The sequence below is a fragment of the Rattus norvegicus genome, chromosome 17 (assembly GCF_036323735.1).
Source record: "Rattus norvegicus strain BN/NHsdMcwi chromosome 17, GRCr8, whole genome shotgun sequence".
In the NCBI taxonomy this organism is placed as follows: Eukaryota; Metazoa; Chordata; class Mammalia; order Rodentia; family Muridae; genus Rattus; species Rattus norvegicus.
The window spans coordinates 65996018-66022370 of NC_086035.1; the positions used below are offsets into that span (position 1 = coordinate 65996018).

General features: G+C 43.2%; 1 protein-coding gene across 2 annotated transcripts; it reads left to right on the forward strand.

Moving 5' to 3' along the window:
* Positions 1-1454: 1454 nt before the first annotated feature.
* On the forward strand, positions 1455-23513 carry Gtpbp4 (GTP binding protein 4). 2 transcript variants are annotated; one of them, NM_053689.4, is made up of 17 exons: positions 3366-3454; positions 6139-6309; positions 6732-6835; positions 6916-7052; positions 8052-8152; positions 9665-9757; positions 10631-10822; positions 11305-11370; positions 13944-14033; positions 14366-14476; positions 15890-15967; positions 16349-16400; positions 16992-17092; positions 18145-18342; positions 20759-20824; positions 21499-21648; positions 22991-23513. In NM_053689.4, the coding sequence occupies exons 1-17, from the start codon at positions 3407-3409 to the stop codon at positions 23141-23143; spliced, it is 1911 nt and encodes a 636-aa protein (NP_446141.4). In that variant the 5' UTR covers positions 3366-3406; the 3' UTR covers positions 23144-23513. The 2 variants fall into 2 exon arrangements, with proteins under 2 accessions (XP_063132087.1, NP_446141.4); XM_063276017.1 differs by lacking the exon at positions 22991-23513 and having other exon boundaries at positions 1455-3454; positions 20710-20824; positions 21499-21538.
* Positions 23514-26353: the final 2840 nt, after the last annotated feature.

A 26353-nucleotide genomic window follows, 5' to 3' on the forward strand; every position in this document is an offset into this window, starting at 1 on the left:
ACTTTATGGCATATATCCAGAAAATTACAATGTTAGTAAGATTTGAGGGTAAAGTTTTGGTCTCCTAAGCTCAAAAAGTCAACCACTGGACATTTGTACAGGCCTAAGGAAAGAGTTACTGAGTTCACTAGGTAGTGATAGCATACACCTTTAATCCCAGCACTTGGGAGGCAAAGACAGTTGGATCTCCAAATTTGAGGTCTACAGAAGGAGTTCTAGGACAGCCAGGGACACAGAGAAACCCTGCCTTGAAAAACAAATAAACAAACAAAAAATTACTGAGTTAAACAAAAGTAGTGTTCAAGTCCCTGAATGATAGCACCCATCCTCATTGAGGGCTATCTAGTAAAAAGATAGTGGGAGACTCATAGCACAGTGCTCAGTTACATGACTTTCCACAGTCAGCTAAAAGCAAATACCTGAAAGCAAGTAGGGCTAGGTTTTATTCACTCCTTAGTCTACAAACAATTCAAGAGATTATGTTATTGGCATTCATATAGGAAGAATTCCTTTAAGAAATTTGGCATTTGGGCTGGGGATTTAGCTCAGTGGTAGAGCGCTTACCTAGGAAGCGCAAGGCCCTGGGTTCGGTCCCCAGCTCCGAAAAAAAGAACCAAAAAAAAAAAAAAAAAAAAAAAGAAATTTGGCATTTAATACATGATGACCCAAAGGAATTTTAGAATTAAATCTTATGACTAATGGTGATTACACTGTCCCCCAACTCATGCTTTGCTTTTGTGCTCATATATTTCTTACTTACCATAAATAACCCTTTGAGGGTGGGTATTAATCCCCCCCACCCCGTATTGCCAAAGAGAAAACTGGAGATCAAAGGAATTAAGTAGTATCTTCTAACTCATGCAGCTTGTAAACTGGAGTTGGGGCCATAACTTAAAGCTTTAGACTCTATGCCTTTAATTCCTGCATTCTGGGGGCAGCGGCAGGCGTATCTGAGTTCAAGACCAGCCTGATGTACATAGTGAGTTCCAGGACAACCAGAACTATGTAGAAAACCTCAAACAAACAAATAAATGTAATTTGCGTAAAAGAGTAAAAAAAATTGTTGTGATGTTAGCTTTTTTGGATTGGTTTATGAAACTCTTTTTTCTGACCTGAATGTGTTTGTTTTCTTTTTGTCAGGGATAATCCCTGTTTCTTTTAGTGACTGATTTTTTTTTCTGAATGAACAAGTGACCTTCAGCTGCAATCACATATATCAACATTTCACAGTACAAAATGACTTCCATCTCTTATGTGTGCTGTGTATATAAATGACTGCATTTATGAGATAGCTCTAAGTTCCGCTAGCTTCAGTCTGCCCTGCCTGCCACTTACAGCTATGTGACTTTGGATAAGAAGTGTGTCTTTAATCTTAGCATCAGATCAGAAGGCTGCTGGGGATATGTTTTTTCCTTTCTTTCCTTCCTTCCTTCCTTCCTTTCTTCCTTCCTTTCTTTCTTTCTTTTTTTCTTCCTTCCTTCCTTCCTTAATTTATTTTTCGAGACAGGGTTTCTCCTTATAGCCTTGGCTGTCCTGAAACTTGATCTGTAGACCAGGCTGGCCTTGAACTCAGAGACCCACCTGTCTCTGCCTCTTGAGTGGTAGGATTAAAGGTGACACCATGCTGGCTATTGCTGGGAATTTTTAAAAATATTAAAATGCGAATGATGCTGTAAATATTAAGGTCATATAAAAGTAAGAATATTTTTCAGTTACTCCCCTCAGATTAAATGCTGAAGAAAGAATGGCTTCCCATCAGAAGCAAATAAGGTATTATATAAATGATGGTAAAAGGAAATGAGGGTTGGGGGTGGAGCTCTTCCTGCTATTTGAGCTGGGCTCTGAGAGCTGAGTCTCCTTGGTGAATCCCTAGATTCTGCTCACCCACTGTGTGGGACCACATGCAGCTCTTTTGCCTTATCCCATAATTTTCCTTCTCTGCTCCTGTTCCAGGGATTTATCATCAGTGGGACCACTCTTTATGCCTCACCTCTGCCCAAGGCCTCAGCTACTAACTTTGTTTCAAGGTCTTTAGTTCTGGTCAATCTTGCTCTTGGCTCTAGGTCCGCCTTGTTCTGAACTCTGGTGGGAATCAGAGTGTGAGGCTGTCCTTCCCAACAACACAGAGGGATGCATTTAGTTAGAAAAGCAGAAAATGCTCTTTATTTTCAGATATACCTAATTTACATTTCTGGAGTCATGTGGGGTGGAGATTTCACTTCTGATTGAAATGTCTGATTGGAATTGAGGAAGAAACCAGGCTGAAAGAAACTTGTATCATAGTAGTCCACATGGGAGCTGTGAAGCCACCACTCAGAAAGGAGACTCTGAAGAGGAAGAACTTTGAGGAGTATCTAGTTAGGGAGAGACAGCAGGAAATTAGCAAAGAAGACTGGATTCTAGACATCATGTACCAAAATGATGGATGTCACAGAAATAGGGAGAAGGGTTTGAAGGGGACAGCAATACCCGAAAAAGGGTCATTTAAGTTACAAGATAATCAGGAGGCAAGAGTAGCTGGATGGAGGCTGGCAGGATTCCCAAGGATCCAAAACAAAAAAACAAACAAACAACCCCCCCCCCAAAAAAAACAACAAAAAAACGGTGGCTTAATTAAAATGATAGGGAAAACAAATATGGGAAAGTTGGCTTCAATCCATGTAATTCTGTACGGATCAGACTCTGTCTATGTCCTGGTCCTGGGTTCAGGGCAGCTGTGCGGGGCAGTTTTTTTCACTGGCCCATGCCAGATGAAGGCTGAGCGCCTTCAAACCACCGCGAGGCTGCAAGGTCAGGAGAGGGAGCTCGAGCCACCTGGAAGGATGCAGTCTTTTCTATCGTCAGAAGTCCCTGTCAACATTATTTACTCCAATAAATAACTTTCCACAGTGCCAGGCGACAGCATTTGTTGCTCAGGGGACACACAGTGATGCAAGAGCCCCGCTCTATGTCTTCCTGCATGTCACTTGCCCTGACCACGGCGTCCCCAGAGGTGGCGAACAGCCTTTGGAGCCCTGAGGCTTGCTTGGGTGAGGGGAGTGTTTCCTGAGACCCCGCCAAGGTGGCCAGCCTGGAGTATCTCCTTCACCCCGCAAGGTTATTCCCCACCCTCCACCTCTCAAACCCAGCCGATCTCCACAGCAGCTCATCCGGTCTCCTTATCTCTCGGCCGCGGACTTCACGGCCGAGTGGGGGCGCTGTCGAGGAGCACGTCCGGGCGGACGCGCGGGCCACGCCTCGCAGACATTCAGGAAATGATGCAATGCTTGAGCCCTGCAGCTAAAGTTCAGTCAAGCCGAATGGCGGAAGTCCCGCCCAACCCCGCCGGCGGAAGTCCCGCCCGCTCTTGACGGCGGAAGTCCGGTCCTCCGCTTCTCCAGGTTTCCTCGTGCGTTCCACCGCCGGCATGGCGCATTACAACTTCAAGAAGATTACGGTGGTGCCGTCAGCCAAGGTAGGGGTGATCGAGGTCGTTCCCGCCTATCTCCCTTCCCCTGACAAGTCTCCAGGGAGGGTTTAGTTCTGTATCCCCGAGACCGGGGGAGGGAGGACGCCTTGGATCCACTCGGCCCTCAGACCCGAGCTCCACTTGTTAGGCTTTGTCCTCGGCACTCTCGGAGATCAGTCACACTCTCTGGAACCAAACCCCTCTCCCTCTGTCCATGGGTGCCCTGAATCCTAGAATCCCTCCAAGACCTCAGAACTCTTCCAGGACCTATTATTCTTCTGTGCCCTGCCGACGTGACAAAGTGTCTGGGTGCTGGCCGCAGTAAGGAGCAAGGCAGGAAGCCTGGAGTGGTTAGTGGTGAGCGTCGTGAGACCCCTGCTTTAGGATTCTAGATTCAACGTAGTATCCTCCCTTTTAAGTAAAACTTGATTCGTGCTGTCACGGTCTAAAAAATTCTAGGTAGTTGTCATTTGTCGTTGGATTTAGAAAATGCAATTGGTTTTAAGCACGCAAGGCCAAATTTATGTGACGTAGCAAGATACGTTCCTTCCAAATGTCGAGTATTATTAGTTAGGCTAAAGAACCTAAAAAGATACACGTGTTTCTTTGGCAAGCCATGGGCATTGAATCGCAGGATCAACTAGAGGAACCAATGTCACTGTCATTAAATTTACAGCAGTGTGGGTATTTTCGATATCTTCCTTTATGAAAGAGCTTGTTCTGAACTTTGTTAATATAATTGACCTAGTAAAGAATTGAACGCAGCATGTGTCTCTGTTGCCCTGAAGGAGTTCTGCTGCTAGAAAACAGATTAAGTTAGCATATGTATTAATAGGCGATGGGAATCCTTCGGTGGTTGGAAATAACTCAAGTCTAAAGAGTATGGGGTATTTTTGTAAAAGTGTGTGCTAGGTTCTGTGTATAGACACTCAAAAGAATAGTCTACGTCTTTAAGAATCATTTTCTGAAGGAATAACAAAATGCATTTAGACCCACTGCAGTATCATGGAGAACTGTGTGAAATACATTTGGCCCTCTGTGTTTGAGTTCAAATCCAGATTCAACCAACCGCAGACCAAGAACACTATTTGAAAACTGCATCCACATTTAATGTGCACAGACTTTATTTTCCCTTTTTTGTTGTTTATCTGTTTGTTTTCTTTCTTTTTGGAGATGGTCTTACTAAGCTGACATGGCTGGCCTGGAACTTAAAGAAATATGCCTGCTTCTGCTTCAGAGTGTTAAGATTAAAGGCATGAGCCTCCATGCACTAACATTCCCTAAATATATGACATATGTATGTGGATTCTTCTATACACAAGCACTGTACCACTTTATAATGAATTCAGATATCTGTTTGAGAGCTATTGTGGTGAGGGCGTGTGGGGAGAAACTCTGACTGTAAACTCCTGTAAGTATCAGGGATTTGGGATAGCATAAGAATGTAGGGAGAACAGGGCAGTGTTGATGTACGCCTTTAATCCTAGTGCTCAAGAGGCAAAGGCAGGAGATCTCTGGGTTTGGGGCTAACCTGGTGTACACTGAGCAAGATAAGTTGTAGGACAGCCAAGGCTACAGGCAGAGAAACCCTGTTCAGAAAAACAAAACAAACAAACAAAAACATGCTGATAAAAGGGAGAGTCTGGAGAAACTTTTCAGTAGGCAACTTTTACTGTCTCCCTAAAGATGTGAGGACCATGGTAAGGAACAGAGGGGAGGAACAGAGGCCTGAGTGTTCATGCTCTTCATAATCCCTGGCAGACTATTGCGATTACCTGCTTGCCTTTGGTTTTGCTTCACGGGATCTTGGCGCCTAGTTCACTGCTTTGTCCACCATTGTTGTTCATTCTATCCTTTATTACAGGACACGAGCAATATTGTTGAGGTAATGGAAGTGATCAAGGGAAAGGAGAACAGTTTTGTATGGTTGGGTAAAAGTGAATAGGGACAAATAGCTCAAATCCTCAGTCTCCTCAACATACATAGGGAATTTTAGATGGTGGGTTTTAGATTTTTCATTTTATAACCCCTTAAAATCACAACTACAATGTCCTTGAAATTGAAGAACTGTCTCTTTTTCTTCTGATTTATTCTTGAGTTTTCTTAGGAGTTTGCAAGTTAAAATAGTATTAAAAAAACATGGGTTAAAATATATTTCAGCAACCATTAGCAAGTCCTTTCCTCTACATTGGGCAGATTTATAGGAATGACTAGGGAGGGGCCTCCTCCATCAGTTGGGAGTATTCACAGGGTTTTCAGCCACTCCAAACGAGGGTCCTGGGGGTGGCTGGACACGTCGAGCATGCCCTCATTATCAGGGATGGATGGGGCTGGGTGTTTGTAAGGTGTGGCCTGGTTGGTCATGGTTGGTGTAGGGGCTGAGTGAGGGCATAGTTAAAGCAGGGCTTTGGCACTAAAGGACACCACCAGCACCGGCCCTTTCAGTCAGGCATTCCTGAGGAGTGTGGCGAGTCTCTCAACTGTCTTAGTGTTGGTGGTGGGTAGCAAGTTTTCATAAGGGCCAGAAACTGTAAAGATGACCCAAGTTGTATATAAAACAATTGATTTTTGAAAAAATAAGTTTTGTAGTTTAAACCATATAGTACTGGACTAATGTTTTATGGTTATAAGCAAATGGCTAGAAAGTACATGTGTTTGAATTTCATCTTAATTATTTTCTTTAATCATAGGACTTTATTGACCTGACATTATCCAAGACACAACGAAAGACTCCAACGGTTATTCATAAACATTATCAAATTCATCGAATTCGACATTTTTATATGAGAAAAGTCAAATTTACTCAACAGAATTATCATGACAGACTGTCACAGATTCTGTCCGATTTCCCCAAATTGGATGTAAGTACAGTTATATAAATATAAACAAGCCTTCAGAGAGTCACATTAGCCAGACTGATGCATTAATTTGTCCTGCAGACATTAGGGAAGTGGTTTGGGGGGGCATCCCCCCTTCCCTGCGTGTGTGTGTGTGTGTGTGTGTGTGTGTGTGTGTGTGTGTGTGTAGAACCCAGTGTCTGTGGGGAGAAATGGGTCCTAAGTAGTTCTGTCGCTGTAAAAGGATGGCGGTTAGTGCCTACCAGTGACTGCTTGTTTCCTTCGGGGTGATTTGACAGGGTTTTTGGCCAGGAGAGGGGAGGTCTGGGGATCAGAACTACAGGTTTGAAGAAAGGAAGAGGCGCTTCTTCTCTACTGTTTGTTACATAAGGCTAAGACACTGTCGGAGTAGAGTGACCGTTGTGTATTTCATTTTTTCACTATAGGATATCCATCCATTTTATGCTGACTTGATGAATATTCTCTATGACAAGGATCACTACAAGTTGGCTCTAGGACAAATAAATATTGCCAAAAACTTGGTGGACAAGTAAGGTATTTTCTTACTATAGTATCTTATAAGTTATTATCAAGAAGTACAAACCCTTAGATATGTTCTCTTTCTCTAAGTGTTGCTAAAGATTACGTGCGACTTATGAAGTATGGTGATTCTCTCTACCGATGCAAGCAGCTGAAGCGCGCTGCCCTGGGGCGAATGTGTACGATTATCAAGAGGCAGAGGCAGAGTTTGGAGTACTTGGAACAAGGTAATTGCTATACATAAAACAAAGGCTTTTACTATGTTCTTTTATGTTTGGGACTTTTTTTAAAAGTTGTTGTTTTTGGAGGATCAGTAAATGCATGCTTTTAATATTTAGTAAGTAAAACACACACCTGAAAACACTTATATTTAATAGGAACTTTCTCAGTTAGAGTTGGAAATTGAACCTTGTGCTAACCTCCAGTCCTACAAACATTTTGTTGGGCACTGTGCTCTTTCCCCTGAAATGATTCGTGAAGGTCTTTGAAAGCGTTTCCTACAGATCCGTGGGGCTCTCATGGTAGCTCAGTGGCTCCGTGCTAGAGCTGTGCGGGTGTTGCAGGTGAGGAAACTAAGTGGAAATACTTTAGGTCACAGCGTGCATACTGGAAAATACACTGCGGCCCCAGTGTCCGTAGTCATCTTTCCCATATGTGGTTCTTAGTGTCACTTTGACTTAAAGCAACTGAGATAGCAGATTGGTATTCCAGTACATGATTCTTGGTGGAGCTGTATTTGTGTATCCTGTCAGGTTCTTGTTACTCCTTACCCCCCTTATTTTCTCCATCACTTTTGCAACTACAAAAGTGTATGTAGGCTAAGGGAGGAGGAGTGCAAGTTCAAGGCCTGCCTGGGGTAGATTGAATGCACAGTCTGTTTTAGTGAGACTCTGTCTCAAAGTAAAAATGTGTTGCAGCACTTTCTGGCAGGATGAGGCTCTAAGTTCAGTAACCAGTGTGTTCCTGTTGTCCTCCAAAAAAGCTACGACAAGGAATTTATGCCCTCTAAGGTTATTAAAACAACATGAGCCTAGAGTATAATGACGTAGAAAGCAAAACTTCAAGCCAATCTTAAATCTCAATTTTTTTTTTTTTTTTTGGTTCTTTTTTTTTTTTTGGAGCTGGGGACCGAACCCAGGGCCTTGCGCTTCCTAGGTAAGCGCTCTACCACTGAGCTAAATCCCCAGCCCCTTTAAATCTCAATTTTTAACTTGAACTCTTTATAGTACGTCAACATCTATCCCGCTTGCCAACCATTGATCCAAATACAAGGACTCTACTTTTGTGTGGGTATCCAAATGTTGGGAAATCCAGCTTCATCAATAAGGTAGGTGGCTTTTTTTAAATAAAGCAGCACACTGATTAACATAGGTCAAGAGTACTACTGAATTCCCCTTGTGGGGTTTAGGATGTGCTTGGGAATATTCTGACTGGTCAGTAATAAAGATTGCCGGCTTCAGGAGATCCTAATGTCTACGCATCCGAGTTCCATGGAAGGCTTCACTCATCATCTGAACCTGTATTTTAGTGGTGATTGCCAGGACCACTCGTTCTGACTGTTGTGTGCCATCCAGTTTCTCAGGAGCTGAGACTTCTCAGTTAATTTCTGTTAACAGCTGGAGAACGTTTCATGGTAGTGTTGTGTCAGCTTGTTTTGGGGATGCTCTTATGCCTGGAGGTACTCATCGAGCTGGAGTTCCTGAGCTTAACGCTACTTGGGTGATTGTGTTAACTTTCTATCGGGTTCTAGATTTTCTGAGTTAGTCTCAGTCTCTCTCTCTCTCTCTCTCTCTCTCTCTCTCTCTCTTTGTTTGTTTGTTTGTTTGGTTTTTTTTTTTTCTGAGACAGGATCTTGCTATGTAGCCTAGGCTGACCTTGAACCTGCTATCTTTCCTCAGGGATTATTAACATAGTTTCCATGTTTGGGCTGTGCCTGTCTCTCTTTACTTGAGTAGAATTATTAAGCTTTGATGTAAAAGTAATTTGCTACTTATGGATATATCAGTACTCATCCAGTGCCAGAACATTTCTGCTTTGAAGCTGTGTGCATGTTTTCATGAGAGAGAGAGAGAGAGAGAGACACACACACACACACACACACACACACACACACACACACACACACAGAGAGAGAACAACTTAACAACTTGGTTCTCTCCTACTATGTGGGTCCTGGAAATTGAACTTAGGTCATCAGACTTGTTGGCCCAGTAGGTTTTATTTTTGCCCACAAGTTGCCCTGACTTGGTAGCAAACAATGCTCTCAGGGTTCCTAATTGAAGTTTCAAATGCCTGTTGGCTTGCTCTGAATCTGCTGTGACCTTTCTGTGCTCTGAGGGATGGTACAGTGGCCTCTGCCACGTGTAGCCTTTTCGATTATGGTTTAAATTAGTTTATCGAGATAGAAATTTCAGTAACATGAGCTGTATATCAAACCTTGGAGAACAGAGAGTGCTTGGTTCGTGGGCCCAAAGTGCAAGGGACGAGGAGCCAGGCATTTGCCAAAGTGAATAATCTCTTCTGTGCCGTTTACTCATGTACACTTCCTTGGGATTTAATTTTCTACCAAAAAATAGAGTGTATGTGTGTGCACGTGTTTGGACCCAGGGTCTCACCCGTGCTGAGCAGTGCTATCCCCAGTCTTATTCTTTTGAGCCAGTCTTTCCAGGTTGTCCAGATCGACTCCTAGCCTGTTACCTCACGCATCAGCAGTCTGTATAGTTAGGACATCAGCAGCATTGTTGGTAAAATCAGGATGCTATGCTTACATTGTTTGGGGAAACTGTGGTGTGCACTTCTTGTGACTGAGAATATTGCTCTTGGTTTTGTTTCCTGTCAGGTGACAAGAGCAGATGTGGATGTTCAGCCCTATGCATTTACCACCAAGTCTCTGTTTGTCGGGCACATGGATTATAAGTATCTGCGCTGGCAGGTGAGAGACAGCCTTGTTCGCAAACAGAACAGAGGTCGACCTGGGGCTTGGTTTAATAGAATTTGGTGATTTTTTTTTTTAAGAGCTGAAGCCTATCTCCATCCTGGAGTGCACTTAGTACACAACCAATGGTCAGCAGCATCCTCTAGGGACAATTCTGAGGTAGAAGGGTGCTTTCTCTGTTCTCACTAAGAACTTGAAATCTCTCCATTACCATACGGAGAGCTGGCCTGAGCACTGGAGATGTGTAATGACAGATCACAATCATGTAACTGAGAGGAAGCTGGCGGCTTGGATTTCTGCATTATTTCTGCAGGGGTATTTCATTTCCTTACTGATGCTTCTAATGAATAAAATTCTCTTTGTTGTTATTTGAAGTTCTGTCACTAGAAATGGCATTTACTATTGAAAAGCATAGAGCAGTCTAGTTCACAACCAAATCCAACTTTAAAAATGATGAAGAAGCCAAGTCTTAGGAGGTGGGAGAGTTTGTCAGTTTTGATAGCCATGTGAAAAAAAGGCTCATTTCTCCCAGGGCCAATGTCTCTTCAGTGGACTCTGCAGGGTTTCCTTAGATGCCTGCATCTGTTCTTTTGAGACAGGCAGGGTCTCACACTAGTCAGGGTGACCGACCTTAGCTCACTCACTGTAGTCACTTGAGAGCCACCATACCAGCTCCTGTATTGGGTTTTTGTCTTCTTAAAAAATAAGTACTTTTTTTCTCCTTGTTCCTTTGGTTATTATGGGCAGTTTTCAATGTTCCATTTTACACACTAGTTTTGTTAGAACTGTTTTGGATGTAGGAGAGTGACTCTGGGACAGCCAAGACACTTTGGAGTGAGTGTACTTCGGTTAATGAAGCCTGGTTGTTAGGTTGTAGATACCCCAGGGATTTTGGATCATCCTTTGGAAGATCGGAACACCATTGAGATGCAGGCCATCACAGCCCTGGCCCACCTCCGAGCTGCAGTTCTGTATGTGATGGATTTGTCTGAGCAGTGTGGACATGGGTTGAAGGAGCAATTAGAACTCTTCCAGAATATCAGACCCCTGTTTATCAACAAGGTAAGTGTGCTAACTAATGCTTAATTTACGTGGTAGCACCTTCTCACTCATAGGTAATGGGTTCCAAGACCACTGGAGCCGTTCTATGTTCCTTGACCATAGATGTTAGTGATGTGACAACTTACATAAACCTGGTTGCCTGGTAGCACAGACAGTAGTAAGCCAGACAAAGGGATGATCTGTGTCCTGGTTGGAATGCAGCACTAAGACAAGACTTCATTGCACTGCTTAGGATGGAGCACATTTTATTTACAAGTTGTTTATTTATAGAACTTACCATTTGGTGTTTTATAGCAGTAATTGATTTCAGCTTGGGTCAGGGAAATAGCAGAAAGCAAGGGGGTGGACAAGGAGCAGGGACTACATTATTCTATACATTCTTCTATACATGATTCTATACATGATTCTATACATGATTCTATACATGATTCTATACATGATTCTATGGTGTGAAAGTAGTAACTTCTTTTCTTCCTTGCTAGCCTCTTATTGTTGTAGCAAACAAATGTGATGTGAAGAGAATAGCTGAACTTTCTGAAGGAGATCAGGTAAGTCACTGATATATTAATTATGTATACTTTCTTTTAAAGTAGCTGTGAGTCCTTAGACCGTCCTTTAGAAAGATTTTTAGTGCTCCCAGATCAGGTTTCCATTCGAGAACTAAGATGATCCTCAGTGGTTTAGTGGCAGGACATTAAAGCTGGAGTGTAGGTTCCTGATTCCTGCTCTGTGTCCAGTCTGTAGGAACGCCTGTGTTCGGGGGTTGCTACACTAAACCACTGGGAAATGTGCTTCCCTAGAAAAGGACTGCTTTTAAATTGGTACCCAAGGGGAAGCCAGGTACCTCAAGTCATGTGTACTTTTATCTTTTCCAGGCCTTAGGCTATGAAATGTTCTAGGGAAGTATTTCCCACAAGTTTCTCTTTAGAACGAGTGTAAATATGGCTTACTTTATTACATAATGGAATCTGTAGCTAAGTAAGTTTTGACAAGTGAGTAAAGGAGAACACCTTCTAAGCTCTTAAGATGGCCTTTTCAGAGCTATGGGCCCGTTACAATGTCTGCCAGCATTATCCATGAGGTAGGCTGCATTGGTAGTCATACATTTTCAAACAGTTTAACCCTTTTAGTAGACAGTTTTCAGGATAAATGCTTTGAGAGACAGGTACTTGAACAGTGCTCTCACTGCCATCCTGAGTATAAGTTCCCTTCATGTTTACCTGTAGCTTGTCAGAAATTAATACCCTAGGGCTCATAGACTCCTCGTCCAACCCCCTGGGGTATGGAGCAGTATGAGTTTGCACAGGTGACAAGTGCACACTGAAAGTGCTGTCTGGATATATCTTTATATCTTTTGTCATGTTTAAACCAAGGTGGATGGTTCCTGAGTGGAAGGGACTTCTGTCCATGGGAAGCATTAGTTTGTCCTAAGTTGTCTTCTTAGGGCAGAACACAGCAAGTTTGGGGTTTTTTTTTTCGACTACTTACTTATTTAAAGACAGGACTAATGTAGGTTAGGATGGCCTTGAACTCTTTATCCTCCCGTCTGCTCATTCCAGCTGGCAGGATCGTATATTCTTTAAATTACTAATTATCTAACTGATGTCAGAGAGTCAGTTTATTTTAAAAAGCAGAGAAACAAAAACTCTTTATATCTTATAAGTAATCTTAATTTTTCAGTCCATATGGCATTGAAGAGAGGAGGAGGCGGGAAGGGAGTGGGTAGAGCCTGGAAGGCTTACAAGTGAAACAAACTGGTCAGGCGCTCGGGCTTTGGGGTCAGCTCAGGTCCAGCTTTACTACTCAGCAATGTGGTAGGAAAGGGAGTCACCCTGCGGAGCCCCACATGTCTGGCTAGTGAAGGTACTGCCTGGATAATTGGTCACTGGCCAGCGGTTAGTAGAGAGCTGACATCACTGTAGGTTATCTTTCTGGTCCCTGATTCTCTCTAGTGAAAACAGTGCCTACCCAGCAGTCGTTGCTGTTACAGGAATTGGGAAGTGGATGCTGTAGAAATGTACAGCTTGCTTAGCGCTTGCACTGTAGAGCCTGTCCTTCAACATTGGTGTGTTGTCACATAGTAGTAACAGTCAACAGTTATCACATGACTGGGAGCTCAGTGACTGCCTTACACCCTGGGTCACAGTGACTGCACTATACCCTCGGTCATAGTGACTGTGTTACACCCCGGGTCATTCGTTTTAAGTGACAGGATTTGTGCTCAGAGACCATAGCTTTCACTGAAATCATGCTCTAGTCCCTTGATAATAGAAGTTGACCTCGTTCATGGGAACTTTCAGTGTCTATTAGAAGTTAGTCCCCCGTCTCTAAGCTAGAGAGAGGTTTGTAGTTGTAAACATTTGAGAAGAGCATATTGTGTCCCTTCTTTAGAGTCTTAGTGATTCACAAAATGAAACAGCAGATATTTTTGTATTTTCTGAAGAATTCTCTTGGGCTATTTTAGTAGAAACTTTAAAATAAGAAATAGCATTGAAAACGTCTTTTGAAAAGTTTGTCCTGTCTTCATGAGGAGCTGTGCATCAGAAATCCCAGCAGGGAGACTGAGGCAGAAGCTAGCTTGTATTATGCGGTGTATGTGTTCTTGGCCAGCCTGAACTACGAATCCACTGTCTGCCTTCTTAAAACGAAACAATAAAAGTTGATCATCCTCTTCTTTTGCATTTTTCCTCCTGAGAAATTGCATCTTGAGTTTGTGGATATAGGTCAGTGGGAGCTTGCTTGTAGCTGAGTTTAACCCCTAGTGCTGGGAGTTGGGGAGTAGGGGAAATCTTACAGAGTATTCCACAGAGCTTCTGACTTTGATTCGGTTTGATTCTGTGGGGGTTTGTTTGTTTGTTTAATTTTTGAGGCAACATTTTTCTCTGTAGCTTTGACTGTTGTAGAGCCTCACTTTAAACCAGGCTGGCCTTGCACTCAGAGATCCACCTGGCTCTGCTGTTCCACTTATGTATTTATTTTTAATTATATAAGATTGTTGTAGAAATTAACTTAAAACTGTTCTTAGAGTTAAAAACAAATCATAGTTGTTGAGCAAATAGTGTTTGCAACTTCCATTCACAAAACATTAATGCATGTTGCCCTTCTTTTCTTTGTATTCCAGAAAATATTTCTAGACTTGCAGGCTGAAGGATTTCCTGTCATCGAGACCAGCACCCTGACTGAGGAAGGTGTCATTCAAGTTAAAACGGAGGTTGGTGCTTTCTTAACTCGGGGCTAGTGTTTTTGTCTGAGAACGGTCAGTTGTGGGAAACTGTTTGCATTTTGGGAATTACTAACACTGGAAATAATTTAGGTTGGGTTTTTGTTTTTGTGTTTGTTTTTGTTTTCCTTGAATAGGATTAGTTGTTTAAATTGTTAGGTGAACCTTTGGGGAACCTAGTTACCTGCTGAAAGAAAATATGAAGGAAGTTCCATACTGGGTTGTGAACCTGTGGATGAGTGGAGGACTTGATTCTTCCTTGCAGTGTGAGGCTGGGGACTGGCCTCAATGGCTTTGTGACTCTTATTTTTCTACTTTCTTAGGCTTGTGATAGGCTTTTGGCTCACCGAGTAGAAACGAAAATGAAAGGAAATAAAGTGAATGAGGTTCTGAACAGATTGCACTTAGCTGTGCCCAACAAGAGAGATGACAAGGTAAGGCCGCCCTTCTTTGCAGGCTTCAGTTTGTGTTGCTGTGCTGGGCCGGTGGCCGCTTGGCACGTCCTCTTCCTGGTGTTGCCCAGAGTCACACGCGGGTTTCACTTTTTCATTCCTGGTGAAGTCACACGTGCCTGTGGGAGGGATGAAGTAAAGAAGAGTTCTGTGCACCTACTTCTCCCTGTCACAGTCTGCGTTGTAACTTGTTATTTGTCCCTTAGAAGTAGCGTGGGTGCAATTGTCACACATCCCCATCCCCCCTGTTTTTTAAATTGAGCCAGTGGAAGCATATTTTTATGTTTTTCTGCCATTATAAGCAGTCTACATCTTTATAGATGTGTTCCTACAAATAAATCTGTATTTAGGATAGAAGTTCCTAAAAGTTGTTTTCTTTATCACTTTTTTCCTTGCCTGCTTTGTAAATATGTACACAGTGTGCATTCCTGGTGTCTGTGGAGGTCCAGAGACAGCATCAGATCCCCTGAAATCATAGGTAGCGGTGAGCCGCTTGAGTCCTGAGTCCTGTGAACTGAACTAGGTCCTCCGCAGGAACAACCTGCAGATTTTCTTAACTGCTGAACTATCTCTCCAGCCCCTCTTTATTTTATTGTTGTTTTTAAACATCTCAAAAAACCTGCACATTTTTATTACATTAGCATTAGTGCTCTTTCGTAGTTATTAGATTGTGGGTTCTAGAGAACTGGCGACATTATTTCTAAAATACTTTAGTGTCATTTTTCTCTGTATTTTCATATTTTTGTTTCTGTTTGCTTTCTTTTTTCTTCTGAATAGAAGTTTTATGTGTGCTCAATTTAGTTTTTCCTGAGGGAGGTGCGGTTTACTACTTGTTTCATGGAGTGGTCATTGTTCTCAACTAATTAATGAATTTAATTCTGTTGAATTGTAAACATACTTAGGTTTATGTCTGTTTCTCATTCTACTGTTTTCCTGTGTGTTTTTCTCATATGTTTTATGATAATTTTTTTTAATGATTTATTTATCTATTATATATAAGTATACCGAAGCTGTCTTCAGATACACCAGAAGAGGGCATCGGATCTCCTTACAGATGGTTGTGAGCCACCATGTGGTTGCTGGGAATTGAACTCATGATCTCTGGAAGGGCAGTTGGGTGCTCTTAACCGCTGAGCCATCTCTCCAGCCCTTACGATAATTTTTGTTTTTGTTTTTTTTCCAAATGAACTATAGAATCAATTTTGGTGGTTGTCTGGTCTCTTTTACCTACTCTGGCCCCAAACCTCACTCCCCAGAATGCACTTTATTTTAATTGGTGTGGGTTGTTTTGTGTTTCCCTTGCAGACTGCCTTTGTGTGTGTGTGTGTTTGGTTCCTTTAAGTTTCTTTCATACTCGGGAAGGCATTTCACATACTTTAAACAATGTCTTCTTAGGAGAGACCCCCGTTCATCCCAGAAGGAGTGGTAGCTCGTCGGAAGAGAATGGAGATCGCAGAACCCAAGAAGAAGAGGGTAGGTTACTGGACCTCTTTGTCCAAGTTTCTTAAGAACAGGGACAGAGGGCCTGCCTGTGCACCAGAAAAAGTGATGCTGGGTGGTGGTCTTAGCCATGTGAAGCCTCCTTGGTGCAGGAGGTGCAAATTGAGTGTGCCCAGGGTTTGGCCCTGTAAGATTCAGGGACACAGTGGTGAATCCTTAGCATATGCTTGACTGGAGCTTTTCAGTTGATGTCGTAGTTCAGTGAACAAAGTCCATGAGACACGTAGTCCTCAGGTGGGCAAAACAGCCCTCCTGATAGATGTGCAAAAGGTCAGAGGCTGCTTCATCGGGAAGGAGGCTGCAAAGCATCTGGGGACATAAAGCTAAGACAAACTTTTGGGGCTTTCTTTTCAGGAACGAGATCTTGAGCTGGAAATGGGAGATGATTATATTTTGGATCTTCAGAGTAAGTAAGGTGTTTTGGAATGTCAGTTGTATGAAAAGTGTTTCAGAAAAGAAAGGAACTAAGTGAGTGAAAGTCTTCCAGAGAGTTTATTGGTTTATAAACTTTTACTTATTTTCTTTTTTTTAAAAAATATTTATTTATTATATATGAGTCCACTCAAGATGTCCTCACACACACAGAAGAGGGCATCAGATCCCATTACAGATGGCTGTGAGCTACCATGTGGTTCCTGGGAATTGAACTCAGGACTTCTGTAAGAGTAGTCAGTTCTCTTAACCAACAAGCCATCCCTCCAGCCCCCAAGATTTTACTTTTTTGAAGATTAGAACTTGCAGACTTACAGAGCTGTGTATAAATAATGTCCTGTTGTTTCAGTTGAAAGGATTCTTTTTTTGTAGTATTTGGAAGTTGGACACACGGGTCAGTATTCTTGTTAGTAGTAAGTTAAGGGTATTGAACACAGCTGTTTTGTTAGGCTGTAAAGTGGTTTTACTTATAAAGGGATTATCCAGAGTAGTCATCTTGATGACACAGTACTTGAAGATTTGAGAAACTACCATAAACATAACTCCTTTTTCCTTTCAATATTAGAATACTGGGACTTAATGAATTCATCTGAGAAGTATGATAAGATACCAGAGATTTGGGAAGGCCACAATGTTGCTGATTATATCGATCCTGCTATCATGAAGGTCTGCAATGCTTTTTAAATTACTTGCCCCACTTTGACATTTAGAAGAACTTCACCAACTTTTACTCCTTCCTTGTTCTCCTTTTGTTCTATGCCCTCAGAGATCCTTTCACCCTGTTTTTGCTCTCTTGGATACATCACTTCTCAATTCAAAGGACACTAATTATTCTTTTTCTGTGTGGTCCTGGTGGCGCCCAGCCTTCCCTACCGAGCTGCAGTGGCCCCATCATTTTGCTTGTGTTGATGTCCAGTGTGGAGATCCATCCTGTCCCTGGTTCCATCCTCTCTCTGGAACATCTTCTGAGTCTTCTCAGACAACCTCCTGCAGTCTTTTGCTAGTTTAGCAAGTGACAGCGAATTAACAAGAAAATTCAGTCCATGGGGTGTGAGCTCTGATTTACAGATTTCTCTGTCTCACTGACCTTTTTATGTTTGGCTCCTTCTAATCTGGAAGGGGGGATTAACCTCAGCGCTTTTCTTAGACACATTCCCTGCCGGGCACCTATCCCTTGCTTGCTTTTTCATAGCGCGTCAATGTTTACACGATTATCTTCTCATTTATCTATATTTCTGTGTGCGTGCGTGTGAGTGTGCATGTTTGTGTGCGTTGCTGGGGCGTGAACTCAGGATCTTGTGCTTGTGAGCTTTGTCACCTCGCTGCATCCCCAACCTCTGTGCATTTAAAGTTTCACTTTGTCACCAGTGCAGTTGTGCTTAGTATGGTATTTGAGAGGATGAATGGGGGTTTGTACAGATTTATTTTGTGTATCTGCAGTGGAAACTAGGGAATGAGGGAAGGGGTCCCTATGTTTTTTATCTTTAAAGATGAAATGCAATTGGCAGAAAACAGTGCATACGTTGGTCATGCTGTCTCTCTGGCCTTCATAAATCCTCTTTCCCACGAGATTAACTGTACACGTGGGCCCCGGTTTGATGAGACCACACAGCGTTCTCATACCTTCAGGTATCTGAGGAAACATGATTCCTGTAAATATGTCGCTGCACTTAATTCCCTGCAGGGTTTCCTTGTTAACTTCATGATTCTTTTTAAAGAAATTAGAAGAGTTGGAAAAGGAAGAAGAGCTCCGAACAGCTGCTGGGGAGTATGACAGTGAGTCTGAGAGTGAAGACGAGGAAATGGTGGAAATCCGACAGCTGGCAAAACAAATTAGAGAGAAGAAGAAGTTGAAAATTCTACAGTCCAAAGAAAAGAACACACAGGGACCCCGCATGCCCCGGACTGCTAAGAAGGTTAGTGTGGAGCCCCGCAGAGCCAAGTCCAGGCTTGCATGCTGGATCCTGTGTAATCTGCCATGAGAGCCCGGCTTCACTGCTTGGGATGTCAGGTGCGGCACACCCGGGCGTTCGCAGGGTCTTTGCTCTGGGCTACAGCTTCTCTCCATGCATTGCAGCTCCAGGTGCATCCCTGCTGCAGACTGAGTCATTGCTGCCGTGATGTGAGTTAAACCGAAACCTGATGATGGCTGAGGATGTTAGGCAGTTGTTAAAGAGGGTCTCAGGTAGTCCGGGCTTGAACCTGTAGCCAAGGAGTTCCTTCCCGACTCCTGCTCCATAGGTGCCAGGAGTACAGCCGTGTGCCACTGTGCATTTTTGTTACCTAAGTTTTCTATTGATTGAGACTCCTAAATCCACAAGGCAGCTCGCCAGCCCCTGATGCTGCTGAGCATAGGAGCATCGCTCTCCAGGTGTGAATGGACCCTGAGCACCACTTGGCTCTGTGTCGGGATGTCATTGTCTTTACTTCTGTTCTTGTTGGAACTACCTCTGTGTCCATAGCCTTCCTGAAAGCTGAGGTCAGGGAGTGAGTGGCAGGTTCCCAAAAGGGACAGATACTGGGCAGTTAAAGTATAATGGAGGTGGGGGGTTTGAGGTGGGGGGTTGGTGTTGTAGATTCCACAATGGACGCTCCTGGTTTTAAAATACTGTTTTCATGTGCTTGGGCGGCCACTAATATTCACAGACGTGTTGTTTCTCCTGGTGCTTAGTTGTCTGTGAGAAGACACTCTGGTTCACGAGTCTGTCTTCTCTCATCTGTAGTGCCTTCTCTAGCCCATGCAGCAATTCTCTCACCCCGAGAACATAGCAGTCTTGCCATGACTTCTGTGTAGCAAGTGCACTGTTTGTTTTTGTGGGGTGTAATTGAACTGTCCAGAAACTGAAGTTATCCCAACTGGCAGCAAGCATTTACAGTAGGTAATAGTCATTGTACAGCTATACTCTGAAGACCCGGAGCAGGAACAAACTCAGTCTCTCCTGCTGTATGCTGACACGTGGATCCTTTATTTGACTCCGGCTGGGTGAGAGAAATCTCCCCCATCAAGCCATCAATCAGCCCTGCACTGACTCTGTTGGGTATTCCTCGGTTAATTCACATCTCACACTGTCTCCCTGCCTGAAGGGGGCATCAAGACCGTAAGGCTGAGACTTTCCTTGCACCAGGCTAGCCCCACTTGCAGGTTATGGGGCAGGGCCTCTAGAGCTCAACTCTCTAATTACAGAGTGTGGTTCCCCTGATCCTGTCTTTGAGTTTGCATAATTTACTAGAGTACCTCACAATTGGGAAAACATTCCCTTTTGTTGATTACATTTGCCAGTTCATCGTAAAGTGTATTTTAAAATTTAAGAGATGAAGGCAGTGAAGTGCTGAATGAGGGCAATCTGAAGGGACCTTCAGTCTTGGGCCATGTGACCCCTCTTAGCACATGGCTGGGTGTTTCTCATTTTCCTGTATGCTAGGCATCTAGAGTCACTTCAAACTCTGTTCTTTTAGGTTTTTATTAAAAAGCTTTTTGCATAAACATACTTGGATCCTGGACTGTAAAAGTGTGATGGGCAAGCTTCTAAACTAATGCTAACAGACTGGGTCTGTCCGCCCAGCCTCTTTAGGCCTTTCTGTGCTACATACCTGTGCGCCTCTGAAACAGGGTCTTGAGTTTGCTGCCACAGGGTAATCATAGGTGGCCAGCTCCCATACAGAAAGGCTGGGGAAGGGGAAGGGACATTTTTTTTTTTCCCCTTGGGAGCTGGGGCCCGAACCTAGGGCCTTGCGCTTGCTAGGCAAGCTCTCTACCGCTGAGCTAAATCCCCAACCTGGGAAGGTACCTTTTTAAGCTCTGTCGTCTGCCTTGGAGAAGAGATTATAATATTACGTGTAATGGTGTAATACTGTAGCATGTCGTTCCATAGAGACATAGTTGGTGCAGCTTTCTATTTCTTAGGAATTAAATGGAGCATGTGTAAAGGGGGCAGAAGATGAGAGAAACCGAGAGACTGACTGACTGACTGACTGACTCTTGTGTATGACCTGAAGTCCATAGTTAAAAAGATTCAACTTTACCCCAGGTAGCCTCTGGAACCAGGGACTAAAGGCCAGATGCTCTAGTCCTTTCTGTTCCAGTCCTGAGGAAAGGATGAGGGCTGCGGTCTGGCATCCAGGATCCGAGAGCAGAGCACGTGTCTACCACTTCTCTGTCCAGCACAGCTTCACCTGTGTTTTTCCTCTCTCTCTCTCTCTCTCTCTCTCTCTCTCTCTCTCTCTCTCTCTCTCTCTCCCCCTCTCTTCCTCTCTCCTTTTCTTTTAAAATTAAATTTCAACAGACATTTTACTTAAAACAAGTTATCTTCCCTCCCCTCCGCACCTTCTCAGGTTCAACGGGCAGATTTAGAGAATGAGATGCGTAGTCTTGGCGTGGACATGGATGATAAAGACAATGTAAGTCTGGAGGGGCAGTGTGGTTTCAGATGATCCGTGCTTTTGTTGTTTTGAGACGTTCATTGTCTTGCTGTGTCGCCCAGCCTGCCTTCAAACTCAGTCTTTCCCTGCCTCTAGTTCTCCAGTGCTGGTGGCAGGCATGTGCTGCCAAACCCTTCCCACAGTCAGGTTGCTTAACAATGCGGGTACCTTCCGAGAAATCTGTCACTAGGTGATCTGCTAATGTAAATGTCATGGCATGCACATGATATACGTAATGTAGCTGGTGCATATGCCTACTGCCTCAGCTGTTTGGAGTGGGAGGTTAAAACCTCAGCATACATCATGTGAACTGTGGACCAAAGCCATTGCCATCACTGCTTGTGATTGATGTTATCCAGTAAAGAACATTAGTGCACAGGATGTGCAAGAGCTGCGGCCTAAGAGCACCATCTTACTCACCACCAGCATGGGTGCTGAGCTGGACATTCCTGAAGCCTTGTCAGGAGACACAGGAGAGCATAGCACTGCGTCTGACCCTTAACCCCTGGCTTCAGACCAGAGCCCGCGAGTAAGCTGCAGTAGGCCTTCCAGAGTCTTTCACTTGCGAGTGATATTGTCTTTAAGAGCTCGTCTGTTTTGTCTTCTTGTTGGACTAATTTCGATTGTTACCAAGAGCACTGTTTGTTTTCCAGGCCCACTATGCAGTCCAGGCCAGAAGATCTCGGAGTGTCACCAGGAAAAGAAAACGAGAAGAGTCTGTTCCTCCCTCTTCCATAGCCCGCAGTCGCAGTCGGAGTTGCTCTAAAACGCCACGTGATGTTTCTGGTCTTCGGGATGTCAAGGTTTGTTTCGTTGATCTGGGACAAAAGAAAATAAGAACCTTCAGGGGTGTTTATAGAACCTCCAGCAAGCACCAGCCATTACTTGAGGAGGGTTGTGATTAAGAGATTAGCTGTTCGTCCTATCTTCTACTTTGTAGCATCCTTTGAGAGGAACTTGGACCAGAAGCAGTTGGATCCCCTGGATAGGTGTTCTGGCAAACCATTCTGAACCCCTTGACATGGCAGATAGACAGACATGGCCTCATAAAGTATGGATAGTCTAGGCTTAGGTCCCAACTGTTTGCAAAATACTAGGAAGAGGCCCCATTTCCTAGTGAGGAAGTAGGCTGGGAAAACTTGGTTCATTTTCCTCATTAGGGGAATTGTTATCTCTTCAAGGTGGTAGCTTGTCACTATGGTATAATTTGTAATGTCTTTTTCAAAGGTGCAATAGTTGCTTAAAATCTCACTGAAATTTCTTTTTGAGAAAAAAACTTTTTTTTTAGTATTTTGAAAATTCAAATATAAGAGAAAACCTATTTAAACTAGCAGGTTCTCTAATAGAAGGCTGAAGTTTTCATTTCAGATGTCATTTCTATCTGGAAGTCTAGGAAGTGAGTGTTGAGTTGAGGTAGTGTTTTACTATGACTCCTAAGCGGCCTGAGAGTCCAGACTGCTCCATGTTCACCCGGGAGTAAGATTACACTATTGGTCTATGGGTTTCAATACTGGCATTGACATGAGTCAGAAGGTTCAGACCATGGAAGTCTGAACAGATGCTCTTGTAGTCTACTAACGGAAGAAAGGTCCAAGGCTTCCTCGCGTAGTCACTGAGCTCAGATACTCTTATAGTCTATAACTGTAGAAAGGTCCAAGGCTTCCTCACGTAGTCACTGAGCTCAGATGCTCTTATAGTCTACTAATGGTAGAAAGGTCCAAGGCTTCCTCATGTAGTCACTGAGCTCAGATGCTCTTATAGTCTATAACTGTAGAAAGGTCCAAGACTTCCTCACGTAGTCACTGAGCTCAGATGCTCTTGTAGTGTATAACTGTAGAAAGGTCCAAGGCTTCCTCATGTAGTCACTGAGCTCAGATGCTCTTATAGTCTACTAACGGTAGAAAGGTCCAAGGCTTCCTCAGGTAGACACCGAGCTCAGATTCTCTTATAGTCTATAACTGTAGAAAGGTTCAAGGCTTCCTCACGTAGTCATTGAGCTCCTGCAGATAGTGTGGTGGTCTGAGAACATGGTGACTGAGACAACTGGGTCTTGATGGTTCCTTCTGACTTTGGTAAAATGGTTCCCAGGTAATTACAATGCAGGACAGAAATTTGGTTTTCATTGTTGTGTGTTCTCCTGTGTAGATGGTGAAGAAAGCCAAGACCATGATGAAGAAAGCCCAGAAGAAGATGAATCGCTTGGGGAAGAAGGGGGAAGCAGATAGGCATGTGTTTGATATGAAGCCCAAGCACCTACTCTCTGGGAAGAGGAAAGCTGGTAAAAAGGACAGGAGATAATGTCCTCTTCAGTCGGAGTAGTTTAACTAGACCCGTGATTATTTCTGAGTGTGTGATGGTGTGTTTTATAGAATTTGGGATCAACATCTGTTAACCAAAGAAACGATGGAAATGACTTTTAAATGCTTGTTGGTGTGCTGAAAACTGGTAAAGCCGAGTAAGCGTGTGGTGCCGTGGCCCTGCGCAGTCAGATGTTACCTGCAGAGCGCTCTGTACTGGATGACGCGCTTCTTTCACAGCCAAGGGACTCATTTTGCAGAAAAGATGTATTGGTGTAAGGAGGCTGCTTTGGTGGGGGAAAACTGTTTTGTAGTAGATCTTTTGACACGCAAAATACCTATTTTTGTTAAGAAAGTATTCCTGCTGGGAGGTCTTACATTTAGCGTGTATCAGAACTTAAACTACAATCTTAAATTATTTTCTGCATCTGTAGTACAATGTATCATTGTAACTTCAAACATTTTATCCAAAGTAAACATCCAGCAAAAACATAGTTTTGATTATTTACATTTAGTTTGATTTAATTGCAAGTCTCTTGATAGCCAAAAGGAAGGGGCAGGGAATAGGACTTTGCTTAGAGCAAAAATAGTTTTTTAAAGGGAATAAGTGCCTGGATATGTCTTCTTTCACTAACAACTGCTGGATTAAGATTGGTGTCCTAGAAAGTAAAGAAACATTGATGAGAGGGATCCCAGTGTGGCTGGAACTGCAGCCCTGTCCACAGATCAGAAGACAGCCTTCCCACTGTCAGCGCTTCCTGTCAGTGTGACCGCTTCTGACCTGTATCGGAAACCAGTGATGTATACATGTATTATATTCTCTATCCTAAATCATATGGACTCTTTGAGACTTTTTTAAAAAATAGTTTTATTTGTCTTGGATATGTCATGTATTTGCATTTCAAATGTTATCCCCTTTCTCCCCTCTTCCATCCCCCTCCCCAGCTTCTATGAGGGTGCTCCCACTCCCACCCACCCACTCCAACCTCAACACCCGAGACTTCTTATATTGGCTTTAGTTGTCTGATGACATTTGATGTCTTGATCTATTTTTTTATGTGTAGATGATTAAAGTCTATAATCATTAGTATGACTAGTAACTTGATTAAATCATAGAATTATTCATCTAACAGTAGAAGATCTAGACAAAGTTTTTTTTTCCTTAATAGAACTTGTATTTACTTAAATTTCAGAGGCGTTAGTGAGAAAGGGTAGAGGGTGCTGTTCAAAACAAAACAATTAAGCAAATACAGGAGCAGAATGTTCGAGGTCTTGAGCTTCACTGTGTTAGGAATCTGTCCTCATTGCTGTTAGAAAGAATTGGCTGTGAATGCTGGTGTTTGGTAGGTAGGCACTGGGCTACCTCTCTGCCTACCATGCCCTTTAGCAGTGCTGGTTACTTATAGAAGAAGCTGGAATGTGGTGGGGATTCAGCCGCTCCTCCTCTAGAGAGAGACACTAAATAGTCTTTAAATGTTAGAGGACTCGTTCTGATTGTAAGCATATACTACAAAGACTACAAAGACTAAAGACAGCACTGCAGTACTGTCATAAAGACAGCCATGCAGATGGTTGGAACAGAGTAGAGTAATAGCAGAAATCATTATCCTAAACAATGGACCAGAACAAACAGTGGGCAAAAGACTGTTTCTCCAGCAGCCACTGTGGGAAATGTATGGTTAAAGTCAGGCTCTACCTTACACCACATTAGAACATACATGTTTAAAAGCCTAAGGAGGAGAAGGACCTGCAGAACTCCAAAGCTTTAAAGAAAAGGGTTAAACCATCAGAACAATTGACAGTTTCTTGGCTATGGCACCAGAGTAAAGGAAAGGTGAAAGTACATAAGCAGGACGCCCTCGGGATTCTTGGTATCGGAGGAGACAGCCTGCGGGATGGGAGAGGAGATCTGCAAGTGGCAGGAGTATGAGTAATCCATGGTTTATAAAGCTCAACAGAGACCAACTCAATATTGCAAGGGTCTTGAATATGTATTTCTCCAACCGAGATAGTCAGATGTCCAGATAGCCACAGGCAGACATCTTCAGGGATGCTTTCACCTAAACATTGGGGAAATACGAATGAGCGCGAAACCACTGCTGCACACCCACCAAGCTGACCAGGTCAAACAACAGCCAAGAAGGGGGTAAGCATGGGAAACCCAGGTAATTCTTCCCTTGTAGTACGTCCCTCAGGTGCTTGGTAGAGTGCTTTGCTAACATGAAACATTCCTGGATAGACAGTCAACACACAGGTGGAAACCTTACCATGCCTTGCTCCTTATCCTGCTTGCTGCTAAGGTGATCCCTCCTTGTTTGAGAAAAATAACTGACAGTATTTTCAAAAGCTATCTCACTCATTTTTAATTTTTTTCTAAAGATATCAGTCATCTTGTTTGTAACAATGATAGTTTAATTTCATGTTTATTCTATTCCTGGGGTTCAGTACATAAAACGAAAAATGTTTATAAGCAGAAAATGTTCACTGGATCAAAGTTTTCCCTAGATCTGTCTGTGATAATATCAATAATACAGTGATCTGAAGTTAGGGTCTATTTCCAACAAGGTAAAAGTTACTGTTCACAGTGGGGAGGGCGTGATGCCTATTCTTGGTTGTCAACCTGACTATGGGGATTAACTAAAACCCCAAAATGGCGAGCACAACTGTGAGGGATTTTTGCTTAATTTGAAGCTTAGATTCTTCCTGGGCATTCCAGCAGGGAAAATCTACTGAGTCTAAATGTTGCAGCATGACAGGAGAGATGGCAGAAAAGACATCCTGGGGTTTCGGTGTTAGAATTTGTTCCCTCCAAGTCAGCCTGTTGAACTCTGAATTCATTATAGGAATGATGACCCCTACTCAAGGAAGAATTAGGCAACATCCACTGGATGTTTTTAATTTTCAAGACAGTTGCCCAAGCTTGGTGTAGTGGCAAATGCCTTTAATCCAGCACCTGGGAGGCAGAAGTAGAGGGATCTCTGAGTGGAATGCTAGCCTGGTCTACAGTGAGTTCCAAGACAGCCAGAGCTTATAGTGAGACCCTGTCTTTGAAAAAAAGAAAAGAAACATACCCAGTACTATGGGGAACAGGGAGTTTTTTGATGACTGAATCTTCTAGCACAATTCTCATAGTAAAGATTATGTGTTTCCATCATTATTGGTAAGTATATTCACAATAACATTTGACCAGGCAAATTTATTCGTTGATCTA